The following is a 19,591-nucleotide window of genomic DNA, read 5'->3' as shown; positions in this document are numbered from 1 at the left end:
GCATTATTTCCGATTGATCGCATTCCATGCGTCACTGCGCGCCTAAACTTTGGAAAAGCAATCGGCATCTACTTGATGACAACTCGGGCTTTTGGAGATGAACAGATTGAGTGAGAACGCCACGCCCGGACATAACTCGGGAACTCAGCCACGACTTGGTCGAGCGCGGGGCCAAAAGTCCAAAAGCTCAAGCTATACTTTGTGGCTGAATGGCATCAGGATGTAATACTGGGTAGGGTTTTTTCGGCAATCGCGCTCTCAGATCCCGAGAAATCGTCCCACTACGCAATGATCTGATTGAGCGCTCAATCACCGACCCGAGATTTCACGAACTTTTGCAGTCATTGCTTGTATTTTATTTCTTGATTTCGAGACAACAAGAAGGGCCCTTGGTCTGTACATAATTGTAGATAGTCCATTCGTTGGAACCGCCACTGTCCCCAAGTTAGAGGCCGATTCAGACACCATCCACTCTGTTCTGCCTTATCAATTGCACTTGGCAACACTCTGACATCATCAATTCCAAACTTTTCTCCCACTCCTATCAAACTATTACGACCAATATCGTCATCTACACCGAGCTATAATATTTCGAGCCCGCTTCGCAGTCAAAGTCACGGCAATAAAATCAAACAAAACACCAAACAAGTACACGAACTCCAATTCGAACTCGCATCACACGAATAAAGCCCGAAATTTGCACACCAGACCGCAATCATGAGAGTCATCAGCAAAGAGGAAGAAGCCGCCCACTACAGTGCGACCATCAAGGGTGGCCTGGTTGGCGGCAGCGTCGGCCTGGCGCTGGGTCTTGCAGGAGTCGTGGGCGCGTCCAAACGATATGCCGCCTTCCGGTCGCTGACGCTGCCATTCCGTGCCTTCTTGGTCACGTCATCGGGCACCTTTGGCGCCATCACGGTGGCGGAGCGGTACAGCATCGCGTTCGCCAAGCAGCAAGACCCAATGAACTTTTACAAGGACGAGTCGACGCGCGTGCTCGAGGAGGCGCGCCAGCAGGCCTCGCAGATGCAGCGCCTCAAGGACTGGGGCCGCGAGAACAGGTACACCATCGTCTTCGCCAGCTGGCTGGCCAGCATGGGTGTCGCCCTCGCCGCAGTCGGCAAGGACAAGTACCTGACCACTGCCCAGAAGCTGGTCCAGGCCCGTGTCTACGCCCAGGGTCTGACCCTTGCCGTCCTCATCGCCACCGCCGTATTCGAGACGGCCGATGCCAAGAGCGGCAGGGGCAGGTGGCAGACCGTCATGGTCGTCGACCCCAACGATCCCGAGCACAAGCATCTGATTGAGAAGAGGATCCACAAGGAGGAGTACGAGGGACAGGATTTGTGGATGGGTGAGTCAAGCTCCTTTGCTGGGTTGTACTGCCATGGTTTTTTTAAAAAAAAAAGGACATTTTGTACTAACATGCTCTTGATTAGATATGGTTGCTGCTGAGGAGAAGAGGTTAGCCAACCAGAAGAAGGCTCGCGAGGACGCCGCCACCAAGGTCAACGGCGAGGGCAAGAAGGAAAAGTCCGAGAAGACCGAAGCTACTTCGGCATAGATGTTGATCTTGTCCGCCGAATCTCGGCTTTTTTTTTTATATCACTATCACACGCCTAACAGCCTCACAGGCCTTTATCAGGGCATATGAGACAACTCTACTCACCCAAGAGCATTATCAATCCACCTAACAAGACGTGACCCGGGTTTCTCGTGCCGCGAGGTCACTTTTCCAGAAGAGAAGGTTACAGTTCATAGATGGTATCTGTACATATAGACAAAAGGAGTACGGTGGCGTTTCTGGGTAGCATTTTGTTCGTTCTTGGTCTTCAACGCGGGAGCGGGTAGCGGAAACGGCTTAATGGCGTCTGATCTGAAGGGAGTTCACCTCAGAAATCGGATGTATGACTGGTCTAGATTTTGGCAACTAGTTGTCCAAGGGAAGGACCTTGGTTCGATGAGCCGAATGACAATACCACATCATTTAATAAAAATTTTACCCCATTGATGTTCTCTTCCTTTGTCTATGAAAATTTGGAGCTTTGTTCATTTGTTGATTTTTTTTATGCTTTTAATGTGTGTTCCATGGAATACCTTGAGAGCCTCAAACGCTTTGCTACCACGCACGAATACAGCAACAGGCATCAAGTACAAACCATGGACTGTGTGATCTCAAACAGCCAGCCTGTGATCCATACCTAGAGTAGTAGGGCCTAGGTACTTGCAAAAACTATGTACCAGTCTAGTCATTCTTCGGTATCAGCACCTACTATGTACGGGTTTGACAAGAACAGAGAAATAGAGATATTCATTCATCGTGGAAACTTCACAATAGCGACAAGGTAATGAAAAGACTAAGAAAACGGATTATGATGATTGAGAAGAGAATGTTCAGAAGATGAATGGGTAATGGATATCCCAGCTCAGCTGGCCGTCTGAGGAATGTATTAGACTCCGAAAAGAGAAGAGAAATAGAAATACACTCACATACTCTGCCCGAAGTGTTGGATTCGATCATGGCCATAGTGGGGTATCAGAGAATAAAAGCAACATGGGGGAAATAGATGCCAACTTCCTTTCGAGTTCCAACAAATTCTCCCAAACTCCCGAAATATGCCACGGTTACTCAACGTAATGAAAATGAGTATTCCAGTCCTGCCCACCAAGTTGAAAAGACATAAACAAAGTGATCAGAATCACAGAGCTCATCAAGAACAAACACGCCAAAAAAACAAAGACCTTACATTAGCGCGCCGGATTCACCAGCACCCTTTGTGTCAAAGCATTGGGATGGCTCGGAGGTTGCCGCTACGGTGAGATCCGGGTCTATGACGGTAGGTGATGCATTTTGAGGCCACATCGACTGCGGCACGACAGCTGTGGTGCTCGGAGAATATGCCGTCTGCATGCCGCCGGCGCCCATATCAAACCCGAATCCAGTGTTCCTGTTCTGTAGCTGCCTCGCCCCGGTTGAAGCGTGGCTGGACCCGACGCCGCGGTGCGGGATGGTCATGGCAGCTACCGGCTGCTGAGTGGTCATCCGGCCCAGCTGCTGGTTTCTCCAGTCGGACGGGCTGGCGGTCATTCCTGCTTGGGTCCTGGGTGCATGATGATAACTGCTGGCTTGGGTCAAGTTCGGGAGGCCGGTGGGGTTAGTAATGGCGTAGTTGAGGCTGCTGTCAGGTGGGTTGTTCGTCGGCATCCATGGATCCCGGGTCGGGAGCTCAAAGAATGGGTACTGCGTCGCCATGGTGGTCGGCAGGTACATTGAATCAGTACCCCTGGTGGTGCCTTGGCTTGTGGTGTCGTTACATAGTTGATTCAACATGTCGTCGTCAAACACCATATCTGTTTGGTTGCTGTCGAGATTCATCCTGCCCGTGGTGGTGCCGAGACTTGTCGATTGATCTTGCAAATGGGGAGATTCGTACTCGAAACCAGCGAATATGCTGTTGCTTTTAATGTCCCTGGTGGCCGGGGCAGCAGCATAGTTGCTTCGTAGAGTTGTCGTTGCAGTGAACGGATATCCTGTTGCACTGCTGCTGACTGGCGGCTTGGAATTTGTACCGTCGATTTCCTGACGCATATTGTCCACCCCCATCAGAATCTTCTCCGTGGCGAGCATGCCCGCGATTGCCTTCTCGTTCGGGAACACTATCGAGCCATTCAGCTCATGTCTGTGTGGTGCTCCCAGTGGAATAGTGCATGGGCCGCCGCCGGAGCACTTGAAAGCGTCCGTGGCGTCTGGCTGTTGTCGATACTGCTGCTGCTGATGCTGGGATGGCACAAAAGCTGCAAAGCCTCGCGTACTTGTAAGTACAGCCGCTGCTGGAGGGGCTTGAGCACCGTCTTCGAGGAGCAGTTCAAGGTCAGGGAAGTCGTCATATCCGCCCGAGAAGTCCTGCTGGGGGAGGGGCGAGCTGTCCGTGACCGGCCCGGCAAACTGGTCTTCGTACGAGCCTTGAGGGGCTGAGGCGGTCTGCTGCTGCTGGTATGGAAAGCTTTGTACATATGATGCGGGTTGCGGTGCCGTTATGAGGGTATTTTGTTCATGGATTTGGAGAAGAGGAGCCCTGTATATATCCAGGGGGTTGTCAGTGACAGTGCTCTTCAGTTATGTGGCAATATATATCCGTTTTTGGAGCGGGATAAAAAAACGAATGAATGTTTCTAAAAGAAGCATGGCCAAGATGCAACCACTGCAACCCAAAGATGACATACCCAAACTCCACGTCCCGGCCGACCTCCTGACGGAGATATCTATACTGGCTGTAGCCAAACCTTGGGTCCTTGAACTTTTCCTGGAAGCGCTTGATGACCTCGTCCTTGCTGATCTGCTTCTGGCTCCAAAGTTTGAGGTGGATGGCAAAGAATCGCTTCTGCTCGTCCGTGTACCGGTTGTGCGACACCATTCTCTCGGCCCTGCCTGTTGCTGAAGATGATCGCCTCGGGGAGGTCATTGTTGTTAATTCTTTTGCCTGCTTATGAATTTTTGTCTGCCCCTCCTTCTGGCCTCAAAGAAAAGTTGAAATCTCTCCCCCAAAAAATGACAAGACGGTCAAGGATGACCACGACTATTTTGGCAGTGACTGGCCTCGGAGCAAAACTCCCTCCTTGAATTCCATACAGCAAGATGAAGTTTTCTCTAATAAATAGAGGGACAGTGAAGGATTAGAGACAAGAGAATAGACCCTAGAACAGAGAAACTTACCTCTGTAGAACACTTGGTCTGTTTTTTTTTTTTTTTTTCTTTTCTTTTTTTTGGTTGCGACTTGCGTGGGAGGCACCAGCTGGTTGTCAGGATGTTGAGCAGTTTCCACCTTTGTCTCCCTTTCCCTACCTCTTCCCAGTGTACCGACTTGCTCCGATGACAGACAGGCCACTCATGGAGCAACTCTACAGAGAGATGCGACGTCGTGGATGCGCTGAACGTGCTGTTGACTTTTGACAGTCAGTGGAGCAAGAAACCATTATGGGGAGAAAGGAAGAAGAAACTAAGCAAACAAGCATGCGTAGAAATCAGTCGTGGGAGATGGTGTGCTAGCAGTTGTCGTGGTGACTTCGGGGTTCAGTGAAATCTTGATTCAGGGTCATATGGGAAGTATTGTCGGACAATAAGATGCTGGCTCAGCTCCAAAATCTACCGCAATAAGTGATTAGGATTTTTGAATGCAGGACGAAAGGTGAAAGATGAAAGAAATCCGAGGTCACCGGGAGGTCAAAAGTGGAGCGATTTGGAGCACCATACCGTCACAGGGGAGTGATGTGAGATTGAAAGAGATATAAAAGGTGGTGACTAGCATGCGCACTGAACGTGACTTACAGCCCACAGAAAATGGAATTTAAAAGCCTGTAGATCACGTTTATGCCAATTTATCAGGCCTTCAAGAATCGGTGACATTCGTGAAAGGAAGAGAGTCTCGGAGCATCAAAGTCACAGAACCACCAGCATGTATATTTTCCTAATAGGAGAGAGTCCATCTATCGTATGTATGTGTTTATCTGGTGTCTAAAGAAAATCACACAGTGTCTATCCAAACATGGACGTGGAGGCTAATGAACGATTGAGAACATACATGCTACCTCCTTTGAAAGATTCCCCACCAACAGTCGACGTTTTTCTGCGCTTCGTCCTCCTCATCACCACCCCAGTCATCTTGACTGGCAACCATGCCCTCCTCTTTACAAACAAATGAAGCATCCGGGCGCTCTTCTATCAACTGCCTAAAAGATGAGAGAAGTCCAATAGTGGTGGTGTCCCTCCGTGGCACCATGACAAGAGCCCTAGCGTTAGCCGAGATGGCTAGCTGTTCATTGATTGCACCGGCCAGCAAACTCGGGTGGTCGTCGTCGTACATGGGATCGGCAACAATGATCATCTAAAAGTAACATGTCAGTCAGTAGTTCACTTTTTACGAGGCGATATTCAAGCGGCCGCATATTGACTGTCATCAACCATGCAGCTTTTTTTTCTGATCAAGCACTCGAATCTACAACAGGAACTACGCACCTCGAACTGATTCTTGTCTCCAAACAGATCCGGATCGACCTCATCGTCCCCGTTACCACCCCATGTAAGGGCACCGGCTTCCAAGTCCCCACCCATTGCCTTGACAATCGATTGGTTGCGTTCTACATTGTGACGGAGATTGGACATGATATCTGGGAGATCGCTCAATGTAACTTGACAGGCCCAGATAGCAGCAGCCGCTAGGCCGAGCAGCCCAGTGCCCGAGCCAAGTTCCAATACGCGGGGTTGTGTTGGCGGTTGTGGTGGTGACGACGACGACAATTTTAGGGGTCGAACCAGATGTTGCAGGGGACCAGCGGCAAATTGACCAAGCATGCGTGCTAGAGCGTAGGATGAACCCCAAGTTTTTAACCCAAGAGAATCGCCGGTCAAGGGGGGTTCCCTGATGACAAGCTCGAAGGGGGGGTATCCATTTTCGCTATCAAAAGGCCAACTCCTGATGATCTCACCCATAGCTGTAGGCCTGTGAGCATATGGCGGTAGCAAAAGCAGTCTTGTCCCAAAGCTCTGGAGGAGCGCAAGAGACAAGTAACGAGCAGCGTGGCTGTAACGTACCTGCCCTTCCGCAACGCTCTGACAACCGCCGGCCTGCTTCCGTCCACAAGGCATCTCTCTGCTCATCATCCTCCAGCCAGCTTAGGGGGCTACTGATGACACTTGACAAGTACCTAGCAATGGCCTGCCGAGTACTTTCCGACAAGTCCTGGGTTTGCTTTTGATTGTCCTGAAGTCTAGCTGCTGCGGGCTTCGAGTTCCACTTCCAGATCGGGGGTTCCACACGCAAACTCAACAGACACTCGAGTATGTCTTCAAAGGCAGGCTTCTGCCACATTTGAGGGAAATCCTCTGGTGGAATTTGAGGCGTGCTAGTCATTGCTGCTGCGTTTCGGGGCGATGATGAAGAAACAAAAAAAAAAAAAAAGCTTCGACAAATAAGTGGTCAAGAAGAGAAGAGCCTCCTGTGGCTGTTGCTGTTACCTGGGAAGTACGAAATGCCAAAGGTATAATTCACACGCTGGACATGGATTCACAATGCTAAGGGGTTTTGTCGAGAACGTCGTTCGGTCTATGTATGTCAAGGGAGGGAAAGATCCTGCGAATCCAGCACCAAAACGAGTCGGGGATTGTTAAGTATGCATTTTGGTTAGGTCAGCCTAAGGGGGCGATTAATGGTTCACGAGACGATTGATAGAATAAAAAGGGGGGTCCACTCCCCTCCACCACCGGCCGGAGTAGGGGGGGTTTGTGGGCAATTGTACTGCCCGTTCGTTTTGTTCAGGGCGGTCAGGTCAAGGCCAGATGAATCGAGATTCAGGGTCCATCCACCTCCAAGCTGAGATAAGCAGTCGTCATTGGGCCACTATACCCCACTTAAAGCTTACAAACTGGCCCTTTGATTGGCTGGTCGACCTCCCACGATTTTCAGCCTTGTATGACTAGACGCGTCAAAACCCGAAAAAAATTCACGCCCATTCCTGTTTCCTTTCTTCTTTCTCCCCCAAGCATCGTCCTCTTCAACGCTGCGTTTCCATGTCGAAATCTACGGAGAGTCTGTCTCACGATAGACTCTCATCACCGTACATGTGAGAAATTCGGAGTAATCTTCATCCACCAGGGGAAGCCGCGGTCGTTTTTCTGCAAAGAAAAAAAGGACGGGCGATACCCAACTTCTTCAAGCCCGTGACGGCCTGGCGTGACTTCACGTCTGCAATTGGCATCAGAAAAGCAGGGACGGTAGACGGCTTTTTAAGCTCGTCAAGCCGATCACCTCTGGGAGAGCCGTTGCGAAGATTTGTGTCGGGAGACACTGGAGTGCGATACGCGGCGTTACCACGGGACTCGTGTCCCTCTTCTCTTCGGGGTTGAGGTGGCCTTGTCCGAGTAACAATTCAATTCCGATTACTCTGCTGAGGACGATGCTTCAATTTTTTTTTTCTCAGGTCAGTGGTGTATATGTTGATTTCCAGAATCTGAGTGATATCTGAGGTATGGGATACTTGCTAATCAACTCTATCTTGATAATAACTGCAATGGTGGGCTCGACCCAGATGCATATCCTAGATACTCACACCCGGGAGGTGGGATATCAAGCGTTGTCATCACGATCTGTTTTCGGCTGGTCACCAGCAACTCTGCCTACAACCACACTTCTCAGAGCAGCTCTTGACCGCCCAGTAGTTACAACACCACCTTCGCTCCTGCCACCCCCTTATCTTCTCACTCACTGGTACGATGACCGTACAACATCATTGCTCTATCTCCAAATCGGTTCCCCCATCTCAGGAGACCAAGTAGAGACCCAGTCATTCGGTAGTCTATGGGTTCCATTCGTTTGAGGACTCGTTTGCCGCGTTGTCCTATTGCTCGGGCTCGGCCTTGTTGCCCGGGCTCACCGCATCGACCTCGTCATACTTCTTGTACAAGTAATGGTTCTCTGTCTTGTCTTGATCGAGCATAGCAAGGGCTTGCTTGACTAGGCTATAGACGGCCAAGCAACTGGTTCGCTCCCTCTGTACCGTCTGGGCCGTCATCATGATTCCTTGGACCAGCACTACCAGCGCCTTCAGTCCTACACGCCTTTGCTTGCTCATGGCGCTTTCCAGGGCGCCACCGGACTTGTCCCAATTGGGGTTGTCCAGATCAATAGAGACTTTCTCGACTGTGTCAAAGTTCTTTTTGATTGCAGCACATATGTCATGGAATCTGTTCCTCTCGTTGATGTCCTTGTTGATCTTTGCCGAAACGACCTGTACCCAAATCATGTTGAGTACATCGTTATTGCGGCTAGCATCGCCGGTTTCGGCGAGTTGACTAGCATGAGCTTCAATGTACGCTCCATAAAATCTGCTTGCTGCTTGGAGCTCTCGCTCAAGCTGCTCCAAAACGTAGTCCAGGCTCGGGTCGTCCGAGTCCGGGTAGCGACTTGGTAGTGCATATCCGGCCTGATTTAGACGGCGTCCTTGTGTCCTGACAAGCTGTTTGCTGCTGTTGTTGTTTTCGCCTGCACCCTTTGCGTTGCCCTCTGGGGACCGGTACCGCTGCTGTGGACTACCGTCATCGTCAGGCCTATGATAGCTGGAGTCTCGGCGGCTTGACCCTTGCTGATTGCCAGAGTTATGTCGATGGCCACGCTGTGGTGGGACGCCGTCACCGATGGGTCGGGATGGTGAGATCTCAGGCCCTCTCGAGTACGCTGGCACCAGTAGCGGGCGTCGCGAGCCGTAAGCATCGCCATGCGCCCACCGATCGACAAACATAGCTGCCGAAGGGCTGCCTCTCGATGACTGGTCGCTGGGGTATCTCGCAGGTGTGCGTGGACCTCCGCCGTCGTTGCCGTAACCTGAACTCTCATGGAAGAACCTCTGATCTTCATGCTGGCGCCCACGCCCGTCTCTGCTGCTATGGTCGTTGGACATGATGGTTGACGAGTTGACCGCCGCTGTCTTTTCTTCTGATTTCAGTGTGCTCTGGTGCGCGAGAACACTTTGACAGGGAATAATATGTTGTTTACTGGCTAAGTGTTGGTTTTATGCAAGAGGTGACGCCTAGGCAGACAATGGCTCCATTATATTCTCTATTCTTCGCAGGCAAGCTATTGTCCTTGACAAGCATCGGCCCACTATTCTATTGTTCAACAAAAATACAATTGATTGTACTGGTATCTATTGAGTGGTATATATCGTTCAGGCTGCCACACTGCTTGCACTGGAACGGTCAATGGAAGATCTTAGGATGCTTGTCCAGTTTCCTTGCTTTCACATGGGCGCGGATGTTGTAGAAGATTGATACCATTTGGTTAAACCTGGAGCAAACCAGCGTCGTCTAAACAGCCCCCCTGAATGCTTCTGCAATGCCATTGCTCTCAAAGTTTTGAGCAAGACGCCTGGTCAGCTCTTGCAAACGGAACATACGGAATAAATGCAAGCGCAAACAAGGACACAAACCCAAGATCCTGTCCTTTGGTGACTGTACTTGACAAACAGCAGCATGGGAGCAAAACAACAGTCGTTTGGATCGGAACAAAAAAGTCCTTTACTGCCTCTATCTGCCTAGTCTGTTGGTGATTCACGGGTACATCTGATGATATTCTTTTGCTTCGCTGTTTGCCCTTAGTGTATGACTTGGGTCGTTTCCTCTGAAGAATCTCAAGGCAACATACAAGAAGAAAGTACCATTCGGCACTCCGAATGAAGAAAGGCTCAAAGGAAACAATCAAAGTAGCAATCTACGGTCTACGTGGGCACTTACGTTTTGCACATCCAACGGGGGGGGGGGGGATAAGTGGAGGGTCATGAGCTACAAGACTACATCATCATCACCAGCCACGACATCCGCGCCAGCGGCGTACAGATTAAATTACTTCAGAACTAAGTTGATGTCATTCTTGCTGTTGGACCGCCGGAGGCTTAGTTTTGAAGACAGTTGCCACATGCCGTGGAAGGAATACGTGTTGATGACGCGGAACTAGTACACCATTTTCAGACCTCAATATCATCCTGACTCGACTGGGCAAGGGGGAATGAGGCTTAGAAGTAGACTTTGCACATCCGTCATGTGATCTTTTTTTTTACCGCGGCGGCGAGGGTTTGGCAACTCGGGACGTGCCGCACTGGGCCCCGGAGACGGGGGTTCGGGGTTCAGGTCGAATGTCTCGCTCAGTTGGAGCACGGGAAGAGCGGCTGCTTTGATAAATCACGGGTTGTTTTTCTTCTTCTTCTTCTCTCTTTCGCGACGCTAGTTGGTTCGGCTTGGTTGGTCATCAGGACCTGTAAAAAAAAACCAAGGCGGCAATTCCTGGTCTAAAGATGTCTGCTTGGTCAACCGCAGACGTTCAAACTTTCTTCATCCCATCATGTCTCCAGTTGGTTTTTCTTTTCTTTTCTTGTTTTTCGGCTCTCCGGCGCCTTGCAGCTCAGACGTTCCCTTGCGTCGATGACGAACGGTCCCTTCTTTTGTTCCCCCCTTTTGGTCCCAGCATTTGTGACAACTTGGTAAAAAAAAAATAATGTACACATCAGCTGTGCAGAGCCACTGGGGGGTTGAGTAACACTGACTGTTTAAGCCCCCCAAAAAAAGACGAAGCATGCAAGGAACCACGGTCTTTTCACTTCCTTGTTTTTAGCGCCACAAAGACGGCTTATTGCTTTTGTTTCTACTCTTGTTTCTATCTTTTCTTCTTTGTCTCTACTCTTTTTTGCCGTCTTGCCGAGTTGGTACTGTTGGTACTGTTGGTACTGAGTAGGCTCCAGTCTTTTTCTTCCCACCCGTAGCTGGCAATCATATGTTCTTTTTTTTTTTTCTCCCTATTCAAAGGGCGGGGTTCAATCAACAGATAGATGGGACCTTGTGGTCCCATCCTAGCTTTTTTATTTCATCCCTTCCAAGTCAAACGTCACCCTCGTCCCCGATGCTTTGCCCGAGGTTTTTCGTTTTGAGGAAGAAGGGTTGGTTTTAATAAGGAACATCAAGGAAGGTTATGATTGCTAAATTTGAGACCCCTGGAACACGTTTACCGACTCGCTCATTTTTTTTGGTTGAGAGGGATATTCTTTGTTTTTGTTCTTCAGAGGAAAAAGAAACAAATAAGAAGAAAAGGGATGAGGAGCTCAGATCACTGAAACCTCCGCTTGCTCTACTATCCATCAAATTACCATACCCCCCAACAGCTCTTTTGTGATCTTTCACTTGTTCTGGGCATATTTTTATATCTTACTTACACCCAGGAGAAAGAGAAAAAAAAACAATTCAAAAAAAGTATTGCTTAATATTAATAATCCATACACATGTTATCCCCTCGGACCAAAAGACAACTGCGCAAGCATATATTCCCGCCTCGGCCGCCGACGCGGACACGCAGCAAGAGTGCCGCGGTCAGGCGCGAGAACAACAAGAACAATAGCGAGGGCGGCAAAAACAGCAAATACAGTCCACCACAAAAAGCTCAGCCTGACCCAGCAACAGCAGCAGCAGCAACACCCGCCGCAGTCGACATCGACATCCGGCACATTCCACACCTCATCTCCAGCGCCTGTGCGAACCCGGACCCGACGCCGTTCCTATCTCACTTTGCCCCTGACCTCGTCTACGTGGACCACGGCGCGCAGCTGAGGATCCTGTCGCCCGGCTCGCCGCTGCGCCGTCACCACCGGGACCGGTGGGGGAGCAGTGAGGGCCGTCACCGTGACGACGATGACGACGACGCCAGTGGCGGCGGCGGCGCCGGTGGTGGTGATGGAAGGGACAGCTATGGAGGCGTGCTTGTGGCGTGCGAGGTCGATCCGGACCACGAGGTCTGGTGGCGCGACGTCGATCTGGCCGCCGGCTACGGAAGGTGCAGGTACCGGACGCTGAACAGAGGTCGAAGGATCGGCGGCGGCGACGAGGTTGAAGGGGGTGGTGAGCAGCAGCAGAGGCGAGAAGACGGCGGGCAGTTTTCCGGGGTAGTGGATCTGGTCATCGAGCGCGGCAAGATTGCCAGGTTCGAGGAATGGCGTCGCCTGCCGGTTGAGGATGGTGCTGGGGGAGGGCTGACGCCAAGCGAGTACAGGGTGCTCACTTGATGAGACGGATTTCCTTCTCATCTGAATCCTTGTTGGGAGGATACGGAGGGCTGAGGGGCCGTGCGAAGTCGTCGTACTGCAATAATTAATAGGATGAATGTATTCAGCTCGGCAGACAACTTTTAATCGGATTAGTTGTCGTCAACTCACACGTAAAGCACATGCATATAAAACCTTGCTCATTTGCCGAGTCTGAATCATCACCAAATGTCTCCAGTATGTGCTGTCGACAGCCTATGGTGACACGCTTGTGAGCTTAACTCTCTGTCTTCAATTCGGTAGCTAAATGAACCATTGCTCTAAACCTGCTAGAGACACTGAATGAGACTCTATGCAAATCAACATGAGTCCTCGAGTCAAATGCAAGCGAAGTAACCCAAACGTCAAGTAGCTGATCCAAACCAATCAACTAGAACTAGTCAAGCAGAGTAGCAACCTTGGCAATAACCATCGTCGTCCCTCACAATCTTCCCAACCCTCTGTTTTCGAGCCCCTTCGCCATCCAGTTTTCGTCATGGGACAGAAATACCAAGTGTATCCTGGTGTGGCATCCATCAATTTCAAATGCCCGTGTCCCGAAGAGAGTGTAATCGATAAAAGGATCATACAATGATATGCTCCTCAGGTTATTCGTATAAGATTAATGCAAAGGAAAAAGAGGGCAAGGGGAGTAGTAAATCCAAAAACCATTTTCCATGAAAAGATAAAATATGCTGTGATTTGTTATATGCCACCCATGAACTCCAGAATCAAGGTGCGCCATAGAATGATGAAATGAAATGTGCAAGAGTTGCTTCTTTGCCGCACTCCGGGGTAAACTTGGGAAACATGCAGTATAATGATCATATAAAAAGCAAAAAAAGAAAAGAAAAAGAAAAGAAAGCACAAGTATGAAAACAAAAAAAACACTCCTCGGGAAATAATCAAGACAACACCGGCTAACGGGTTTGAGGTCCACCGTCGCCTTCAGAGTCTGGGAGCAGAAGCACATCCGAGTCAATCGACGTGTATCAGCAATACGTTTTGAGATGCGAAGGAGCGAATCGCTGCCAAGAATAATATTACCGGCGCTGTATCGCTCGACTTTTATCGCCTCGTCAAATCTCAATGCCGGCCATAGTCACTGTACTCGTCGCGCTCGCGGCGGCTGCTGGCCACGGCGCTACTCCGCTTCTGCTCTCCAGACTTTTGGGCGCGGTCACGGCCACGATCCCCATTGTAAGCAGCGCCTGTAGTCGAGTAAATCTCCTTTTTCATCTTTTCCAACCTGCGGTGCATGTTCATGAGCTCATTGAGTTTGCTTTCCTCTGGGTTGTTCATTCCCGAAAGCTCGTAGTGCAGTCGCTCATAATCCGAGTAAGCCTCCTTGAAGCGCCGTGCCTTAGCCACAACATCCGGGGAAAGTTTGCTACCGGCGCCTCGCCTGCTCGCGCTCACGTCATCGTCGTGTGTGCGCTTCTTGATCGAGTTCTTGCTCGAAGTTTGCACGTTGCTGCTGCTGCTGCTAGTGGTCGAGGACGAGTCATTATAGTATGCGTCAGCCTTGCGCTTGCGATTGGCATTGGCAATCATGGCCTCCTCAGCCGGATCGATATCGGAGGCATTGGTTGGAGGCGATGATGCAAGAGGCGAAGACTTGGCAGGCGATGTGTTCTTCGATCGGTTGAATGAAATGTTTGAGCTTCCGGTTCTCGACGTGCTCTGGCTCAAATCTGCCGGACGGGGCTTGCTGACAGGCAACGGTGCAGCCTTGGCTTCCTTGATCGGCTTCGTCTCTCGTGGCGCACGGATGACGTCCTTGGGTGCCCTGACGGTGGTTTCCTTGGGCGCCCTGATAGGTTCCTTCGGTGCCCTGATGGGCTCTTTTGGTGCCCTCACTGGTTCCTTGACCTTGAATTTCTTAGCAAGAGGTGTGCCCGAGCTGGAACTGCTGTCCTCCTCCTCGCGGGGTCTCTTGACCGGCGCCTTTGCTGTGATCTGTGGCTTAGCAGGCTCGCGTGCCGCAGGTGGCGGGGGCTTCTTGGGAAGCGACGAAGGACCCGAAGTCGGCGCAGATACCGGAGGCTTGGGAGCCCTCACCGCAGGTGCCGCTTGTTTTTTGACCACATTCTTTGTCTGTGAAAGCGGGATTTCGTCGCTGGATTCGTCAGAATCCGTGATGATTTCTTTTGATAGCGGTCCTCTGGCTCCCGTCTTGGCAGTGGGCTTGGCAGCGGGCTTGGAGGGAGAAACCTTGGGTGCCGCCGGCTTTTTCGGTGCTGACACGGCTGGTTTCTTTTCAACTGGTTTCTTTTCGGCTGTCTTCTTGGGCTTGTTTTGTGAGCTCGACCTAGACATGGGCTGCGACCCGCTGATGGAGCGATTGTCCGTGTCCGGCGAACCACCTCCGCTCGTATCATCTGCATTCTGGACGTGAACGGTGAGTCCTTTAGGGCCCCTGGCTAGCGAGGCCTGGAGCTTGCTCAGACATTTGCCCTTTCCACGGTCGTCAAACGGCAACAGCTTCTGCCACTCTGGCTCCGAGGCACCAATTCGCATCTTGTCAAAGTGCCGCACAGCGTTGTCGATGGCGGTTTGACGATCCGAATCCGAGTCGTAATTGTGATTCCAAACATCCAACTCCTTCCAGTGATTCTTCTTCATCATGTACTTGTTAGAGTTCTTGACCTGATCGGCGACCTTGTTCAGAATATTACGGAACTCTCGCCTCGAGTCGTCATCATCGTCACGACCCTTGCCCCACTTCTCCCAGAGTTCGTCATATGTCATCTCCCGAACAGCGAGAGCGTGGATGAGCGGTGCGCGCAGCTCTTTGGCCTCCTTCACGATTTGCTGGTGCGAAGACTCGATCGACGACTCGGGAAGAGGAGAGCCGACGGCGCTGATTGCCGGACTTGTAGGACGCGAGCGAGCCTGTGTTGACATGGTTATCGCATTGCTAGCCGCTGTCTTCTTCCCCGTCGTTGCAGGCTTCGGCTTCTTGTTCAGCGCAGACTGAGGTTGAAGTGAAGAGCTCTTGGACCTTTAAAGTGAGCTCTAGCGTTAGTTACCTGACCACTGGGTAAAAAGGTCAGTTGGACACAGAATGCATACTGTGAGGACGTCTGAGACTTTTCCGGGTTCTCGATGATCTCCAAAGCTCCCAGCTCCGGAGTCTCATCTTCGTCAATTAAGCCCTTTGGCATATACTTGGGCTTCTTAACATAGTTAAGGTGCGGTTTCTTGAATAGTGGCATCGTCGGGTTGGGTGCAAGGCTAGCGATTTCGGGTGAGTTTGGATCGGTGACGTAGAGATCGTAGGAGAAATTCTCGGGTATTCGAGTGACAGGTTGAGTGTTGCCGCCGTAGAGAAAAGCCTTGATATAAAGACAGCAGTGGTCAGTGAGTTGCGAGTTGACGGGTAGGTGAGTTATGGTTCATGCAAGTTTGATATGTAGGGCTGAACGTCTTCTTCGCCAAGCAGGTTACGGGAGCGCAAAGTAACCAGCTTTTCAAAGGCTTTTTTGTTCACAATCACAATATCTATTCTGATTGTAGCCGGGTGATTGACGGGCGCAGGCAAACAACAGGGCACTTCCAAAAGACATGATTAGGGACGTTCGATCCACAATAAACATACCGGTGACTGCCCCAGGGACAACTCGATCTCCTGTCCATTTTGGAAGCTGTCTATCAGATCCTCCAGCATGTCATCGCTCAAAGTTATGGCAAAAGCCTGGAGCGGGAGACTGGTCATCTTGTCGACCGACGTCTCCAGCTCCAGACCCCCTGCCGGAATGACGAGAGACATTTTGACGGGCAACTCGGCTCGGCCGTCTTGCAATTCGTCCGAGTCTAATCACAGCGAGGATTCCGCTGGTCCTTATCGTCGTCGGTCGTGGTAAGGTTGTTTGGCATTCGTCGAAAAGAATGGGTTATTGTTGTTGTTGTTGTTGTTGGTTTCTTCAAGAGAGTAAAGGGGGGGAAGAGGACGTCAGTTGTCAGACCAGCCGAGCACGGCGGGCGGCCGAAGCCGACAGACGTTCTTCAGGCTTTCAATGCTGCAAGTATCCTTCCGTAATGTAGCACTCTTCACCTCATTGCATGCCGATAGTTCTTCTGGAGGTCCCTGGCGAGGTAAGGAGACAGTCGGTGTCGAAAGGGAAAGTGTCGATGTCGGTCCAAAGAAGACTGAATACTGAGAGCAAAGATGTAGAGCGGGTAGTAAAGCAAAGAAACGAGAGGAACAGGGGTTTGCCAGTTCAGTGGTGAGGTAACAAGTAAATTGGCAGATCCAAAAAGAACAATGACCGGTGGAAAAAAGAAGGACGGAGCAAGAAGTGACCCAACAGTTGTTTCCAAAGAGGGCGTACAAGCACTACATTCACTTGCAAGCAGTGATGAGCAAGCAGAGCAAAAAGGCAGCACAAAGCAAACCCGGGGCGAAAGAGGTCGTACGGAAGATGCACCTGGGATCGCCCCGACACGCACACAGGCAAAGAATGGATGGGTGGGTGGAGCGAACAACGAAAGAGGCACGAGAAATGGAGTGGGAACGTCAGTGGAGGGCGGAGTTGGTGAGTTGCAGGGGCCAGGCGTTCCGGCCGGGTACCTCTAGGCACAGTCTCTCTCCTCCTTTTGCTTTGTATGCAAGGCCAGCCCCACGACGATTGAGACAGCCTGGACGAAGGTAGACGGTACCTCTGGGCCGCCTGGTCAACGAGCGGTCGCTGTGCGCTGTAGTTTTGAGCTACAGGGGCGCACGGGCGGTGAGCCGACCAGCCACTCAGGGAACAGTCAGCAAGAGGTTCTTGTACCCAGTACCTGTCCCGCTATTGTGGGTCAGCCACCCAGGACGGGGCAAGACGGGGGGGCTTGGTGGGACAAGGGCCAGGGAGGTACGGATTCCCACAGCTGCTCAAAGAGTACGACGCGCAGTGGTGCGTTTTAGTCCACCGCATGGTTAATGTCGCTTGAGTTTATGTACCATACAGTACTCAATACACAACACTGCTCAGAGATGTCAAGCCTGAAGTCAGGGCATCATTGGCATGTCATGATGCTGGCTATGTGCGGAAGAGAACGTTCTGACAGAGGTTGATTGGAGCCAGTGAGAAAAAGAAAAAGAAAAAAAAAGAGTACCGCACCGACGCTGGCTATTTCCTAGTTCAATTGTTCACAAGTGACTAGAACTACGAAGTAGGAGGGTGGGGACGGACGGCCAGGCGAAGACGCTTCTCCAGGGCGACCCGGCACGGCACGTGGCTCAGTCCTATGGCTTTGCTATGGTGACCGCCGCTACTACGTTGCGTGCGTACTAACCTTACCACCTAAGGTAGGTAAGGTAGGCACCTAGGTAGGTAGGTATTCTACTTGTCTACCTCCGTTGACCGGCTTCTACTTCGTACCTTCAAAATATGTTGTATAGGTAAACAATCTTAGGTTCTTCTTCTTCACCTCCAAGTTTTATTGATAAGCTGCTTCATAATGACGCGAGAAGCCCATGATTTCTTCTACACCGACAAAAAGCCAGTTGCAGACCGTTTGACCATTATGGCCGAAAAAGACGCTGGAAAAGCAATCAAGTGTCTCCATTCTCAAGACTGGGCTGGCTGGTGCTAAGCTGTTTCAATGGTTTCCAGGCCCCACCCTTCCATCACCCAGTTGCACTCAGCTGGGTGCAGCTATGGCCACCCTGGGCACCTCAAAACTCCAGCGGCGTGGTCGCCCAACAAGGGCACCGAGAAATAGGTAGCGGCATTGGATGGATGGGTAGCACAGCAGCCATCAGGCAACTCTGCACGAAGTACAAACGATATCTGGCAGAAAATTGACAATGCAGTAACGTATTGTCTGATTTTTCTTTGTACTCCGTAATAGGATGCTTCGTCGAGGTCGGTCACAGACGGTGAGAGGTTACTTGGCCGCTGGCCGATGGCGTGGCGGCATTAAATTGAGCCTAAAGTTTTGGCGGGCCCTGCCATGACATGACGGCCGTACCTGTTGACATCACTCACTCACGACTCTCGGTGCATTTCGAGGTAATTCAAGTTTGGATAAGCGAGCCGAGACTGGACCCCAATTCGTGTAAAGGTAATACCGTTTTGTCCACCCAACTATTGAAAGGCCCCAATGACTACATGTCCGAACTACCGTAAGGTAGCTGTTCAATGAGCACCTAAGGCGTTCGCTCCGAAAAGTCAAGAAAACAAAATAATTACTTGCCCCAGGTACCTGACTAGGTTTGTATATGCATGATCAACCATAAGAGAAAAATAATGAGAGGGAGAGAAACTTCAGGATGAAGGTTCTTTTTTGGCTTGTCTAATTTTCTTCGTCCCAACTTTGTTCGGGCGACTGTGCGTACATATGAACACGGGATGAGTATCAGGGCATGTGTACGAATGAATCATTGTTACTTGCCCTCCATCAACTTACTTGGAACTGTACAATATAACATGCACTTAATTAAGGATGGACAGCAATCGGTACCGCAGGACACGACAGTGCATATTTATCAGCTAGGTGGGATAGAAATTGGCCAGTGCAGGTAAGTAAGATCCAGCACCATCTGCTATTATTCTCCTGGATGCTATGGATTCTTGGTCACAAACTCGAGGCGCGGGAAGCTTTCACTCGTCAAACTATCAGTCGCATAATTGATCAATCACATCGTAGATACCCGTAATAAAGTACCAAGGACCTAGCTTGCGTCAGCTGTCCATCCCCGAGCCGTAACTAGATTGGGTTAGAAGTCATATCTAGTTGTGTATGCGTCAGGTAACCTTGCCCAAGTCTAATCCGAACCCTTCATCATCACCTAAGCAAAGAAAATGGCAAGTAGTCGATTACGATCACACAAACAAAAATAAAGACAAAGGGTAAATCAGAAAGAAAGAAAAGAGTCGGGAGATAAGATTTTGAGTCTATTATTTTTTTATTACAAGACAAAAAAAAATTGAAGAAAAAAAATGTCTTGCATGTTTCTAAGAAACACACCATTTGTCAACAAAACAGC

At 50.5% G+C, this 19,591-nt stretch overlaps 6 protein-coding genes across 6 annotated transcripts; 2 read left to right on the top strand and 4 right to left on the bottom strand.

The window, feature by feature from the left end:
- On the top strand, positions 1-2,006 carry PgNI_04350 (uncharacterized protein). The gene is made up of 2 exons (XM_031124398.1): positions 1-1,354; positions 1,440-2,006. The coding sequence occupies exons 1-2, from the start codon at positions 718-720 to the stop codon at positions 1,562-1,564; spliced, it is 762 nt and encodes a 253-aa protein (XP_030983811.1). The 5' UTR covers positions 1-717; the 3' UTR covers positions 1,565-2,006.
- A 737-nt stretch (positions 2,007-2,743) lies between these two features.
- PgNI_04349 (uncharacterized protein) lies at positions 2,744-4,463 on the bottom strand (the record flags this gene model as incomplete). The annotated part of the gene is made up of 2 exons (XM_031124397.1): positions 2,744-4,076; positions 4,225-4,463. The coding sequence occupies 2 exons, from the start codon at positions 4,461-4,463 to the stop codon at positions 2,744-2,746; spliced, it is 1,572 nt and encodes a 523-aa protein (XP_030984954.1).
- Positions 4,464-5,440: 977 nt separating this feature from the next.
- Positions 5,441-6,927, bottom strand: PgNI_04348 (uncharacterized protein). The gene is made up of 3 exons (XM_031124396.1): positions 6,590-6,927; positions 6,014-6,489; positions 5,441-5,882 (listed from the first exon to the last, which is right to left on the bottom strand). The coding sequence occupies exons 1-3, from the start codon at positions 6,906-6,908 to the stop codon at positions 5,583-5,585; spliced, it is 1,095 nt and encodes a 364-aa protein (XP_030984953.1). The 5' UTR covers positions 6,909-6,927; the 3' UTR covers positions 5,441-5,582.
- Positions 6,928-8,391: 1,464 nt separating this feature from the next.
- On the bottom strand, positions 8,392-9,450 carry PgNI_04347 (uncharacterized protein; the record flags this gene model as incomplete). The annotated part of the gene is made up of 1 exon (XM_031124395.1): positions 8,392-9,450. The coding sequence occupies one exon, from the start codon at positions 9,448-9,450 to the stop codon at positions 8,392-8,394; it is 1,059 nt and encodes a 352-aa protein (XP_030984958.1).
- A 2,367-nt stretch (positions 9,451-11,817) lies between these two features.
- PgNI_04346 (uncharacterized protein) lies at positions 11,818-12,594 on the top strand (the record flags this gene model as incomplete). Its single annotated transcript, XM_031124394.1, has 1 exon — positions 11,818-12,594. One exon carries the CDS (start codon positions 11,818-11,820, stop codon positions 12,592-12,594), a length of 777 nt encoding a protein of 258 aa, XP_030984957.1.
- A 178-nt stretch (positions 12,595-12,772) lies between these two features.
- On the bottom strand, positions 12,773-16,584 carry PgNI_04345 (uncharacterized protein). The gene is made up of 3 exons (XM_031124393.1): positions 16,214-16,584; positions 15,688-15,950; positions 12,773-15,616 (listed from the first exon to the last, which is right to left on the bottom strand). Exons 1-3 carry the CDS (start codon positions 16,382-16,384, stop codon positions 13,699-13,701), a joined length of 2,352 nt encoding a protein of 783 aa, XP_030984956.1. The 5' UTR covers positions 16,385-16,584; the 3' UTR covers positions 12,773-13,698.
- Positions 16,585-19,591: the final 3,007 nt, after the last annotated feature.

The sequence above is a fragment of the Pyricularia grisea genome (genome assembly GCF_004355905.1).
Source record: "Pyricularia grisea strain NI907 chromosome Unknown Pyricularia_grisea_NI907_Scaffold_2, whole genome shotgun sequence".
NCBI lineage: Eukaryota > Fungi > Ascomycota > Sordariomycetes > Magnaporthales > Pyriculariaceae > Pyricularia > Pyricularia grisea.
The sequence above is the reverse complement of the archived record's forward strand: the minus strand, read 5'-3'. Positions and strand labels throughout refer to the sequence as shown.

What these genes read in the sequence shown, in the direction of transcription:
- PgNI_04348 (XM_031124396.1), bottom strand. Translation starts at nt 6,908, where the DNA reads ATGACTAGCACGCCTCAAATTCCACCAGAGGATTTCCCTCAAATGTGG. An exon ending in AGAGCGTTGCGGAAGGGCAG is followed by an intron (nt 6,490 to 6,589) that starts GTACGTTACAGC and finishes ACAGGCCTACAG; the next exon opens with CTATGGGTGAGATCATCAGG. An exon ending in GAGACAAGAATCAGTTCGAG is followed by an intron (nt 5,883 to 6,013) that starts GTGCGTAGTTCC and finishes TGTTACTTTTAG; the next exon opens with ATGATCATTGTTGCCGATCC.
- PgNI_04350 (XM_031124398.1), top strand. Translation starts at nt 718, where the DNA reads ATGAGAGTCATCAGCAAAGAGGAAGAAGCCGCCCACTACAGTGCGACC. An exon ending in GGGACAGGATTTGTGGATGG is followed by an intron (nt 1,355 to 1,439) that starts GTGAGTCAAGCT and finishes GCTCTTGATTAG; the next exon opens with ATATGGTTGCTGCTGAGGAG.
- PgNI_04345 (XM_031124393.1), bottom strand. Translation starts at nt 16,384, where the DNA reads ATGTCTCTCGTCATTCCGGCAGGGGGTCTGGAGCTGGAGACGTCGGTC. An exon ending in TGTCCCTGGGGCAGTCACCG is followed by an intron (nt 15,951 to 16,213) that starts GTATGTTTATTG and finishes CTTTATATCAAG; the next exon opens with GCTTTTCTCTACGGCGGCAA. An exon ending in AAGTCTCAGACGTCCTCACA is followed by an intron (nt 15,617 to 15,687) that starts GTATGCATTCTG and finishes CTCACTTTAAAG; the next exon opens with GTCCAAGAGCTCTTCACTTC.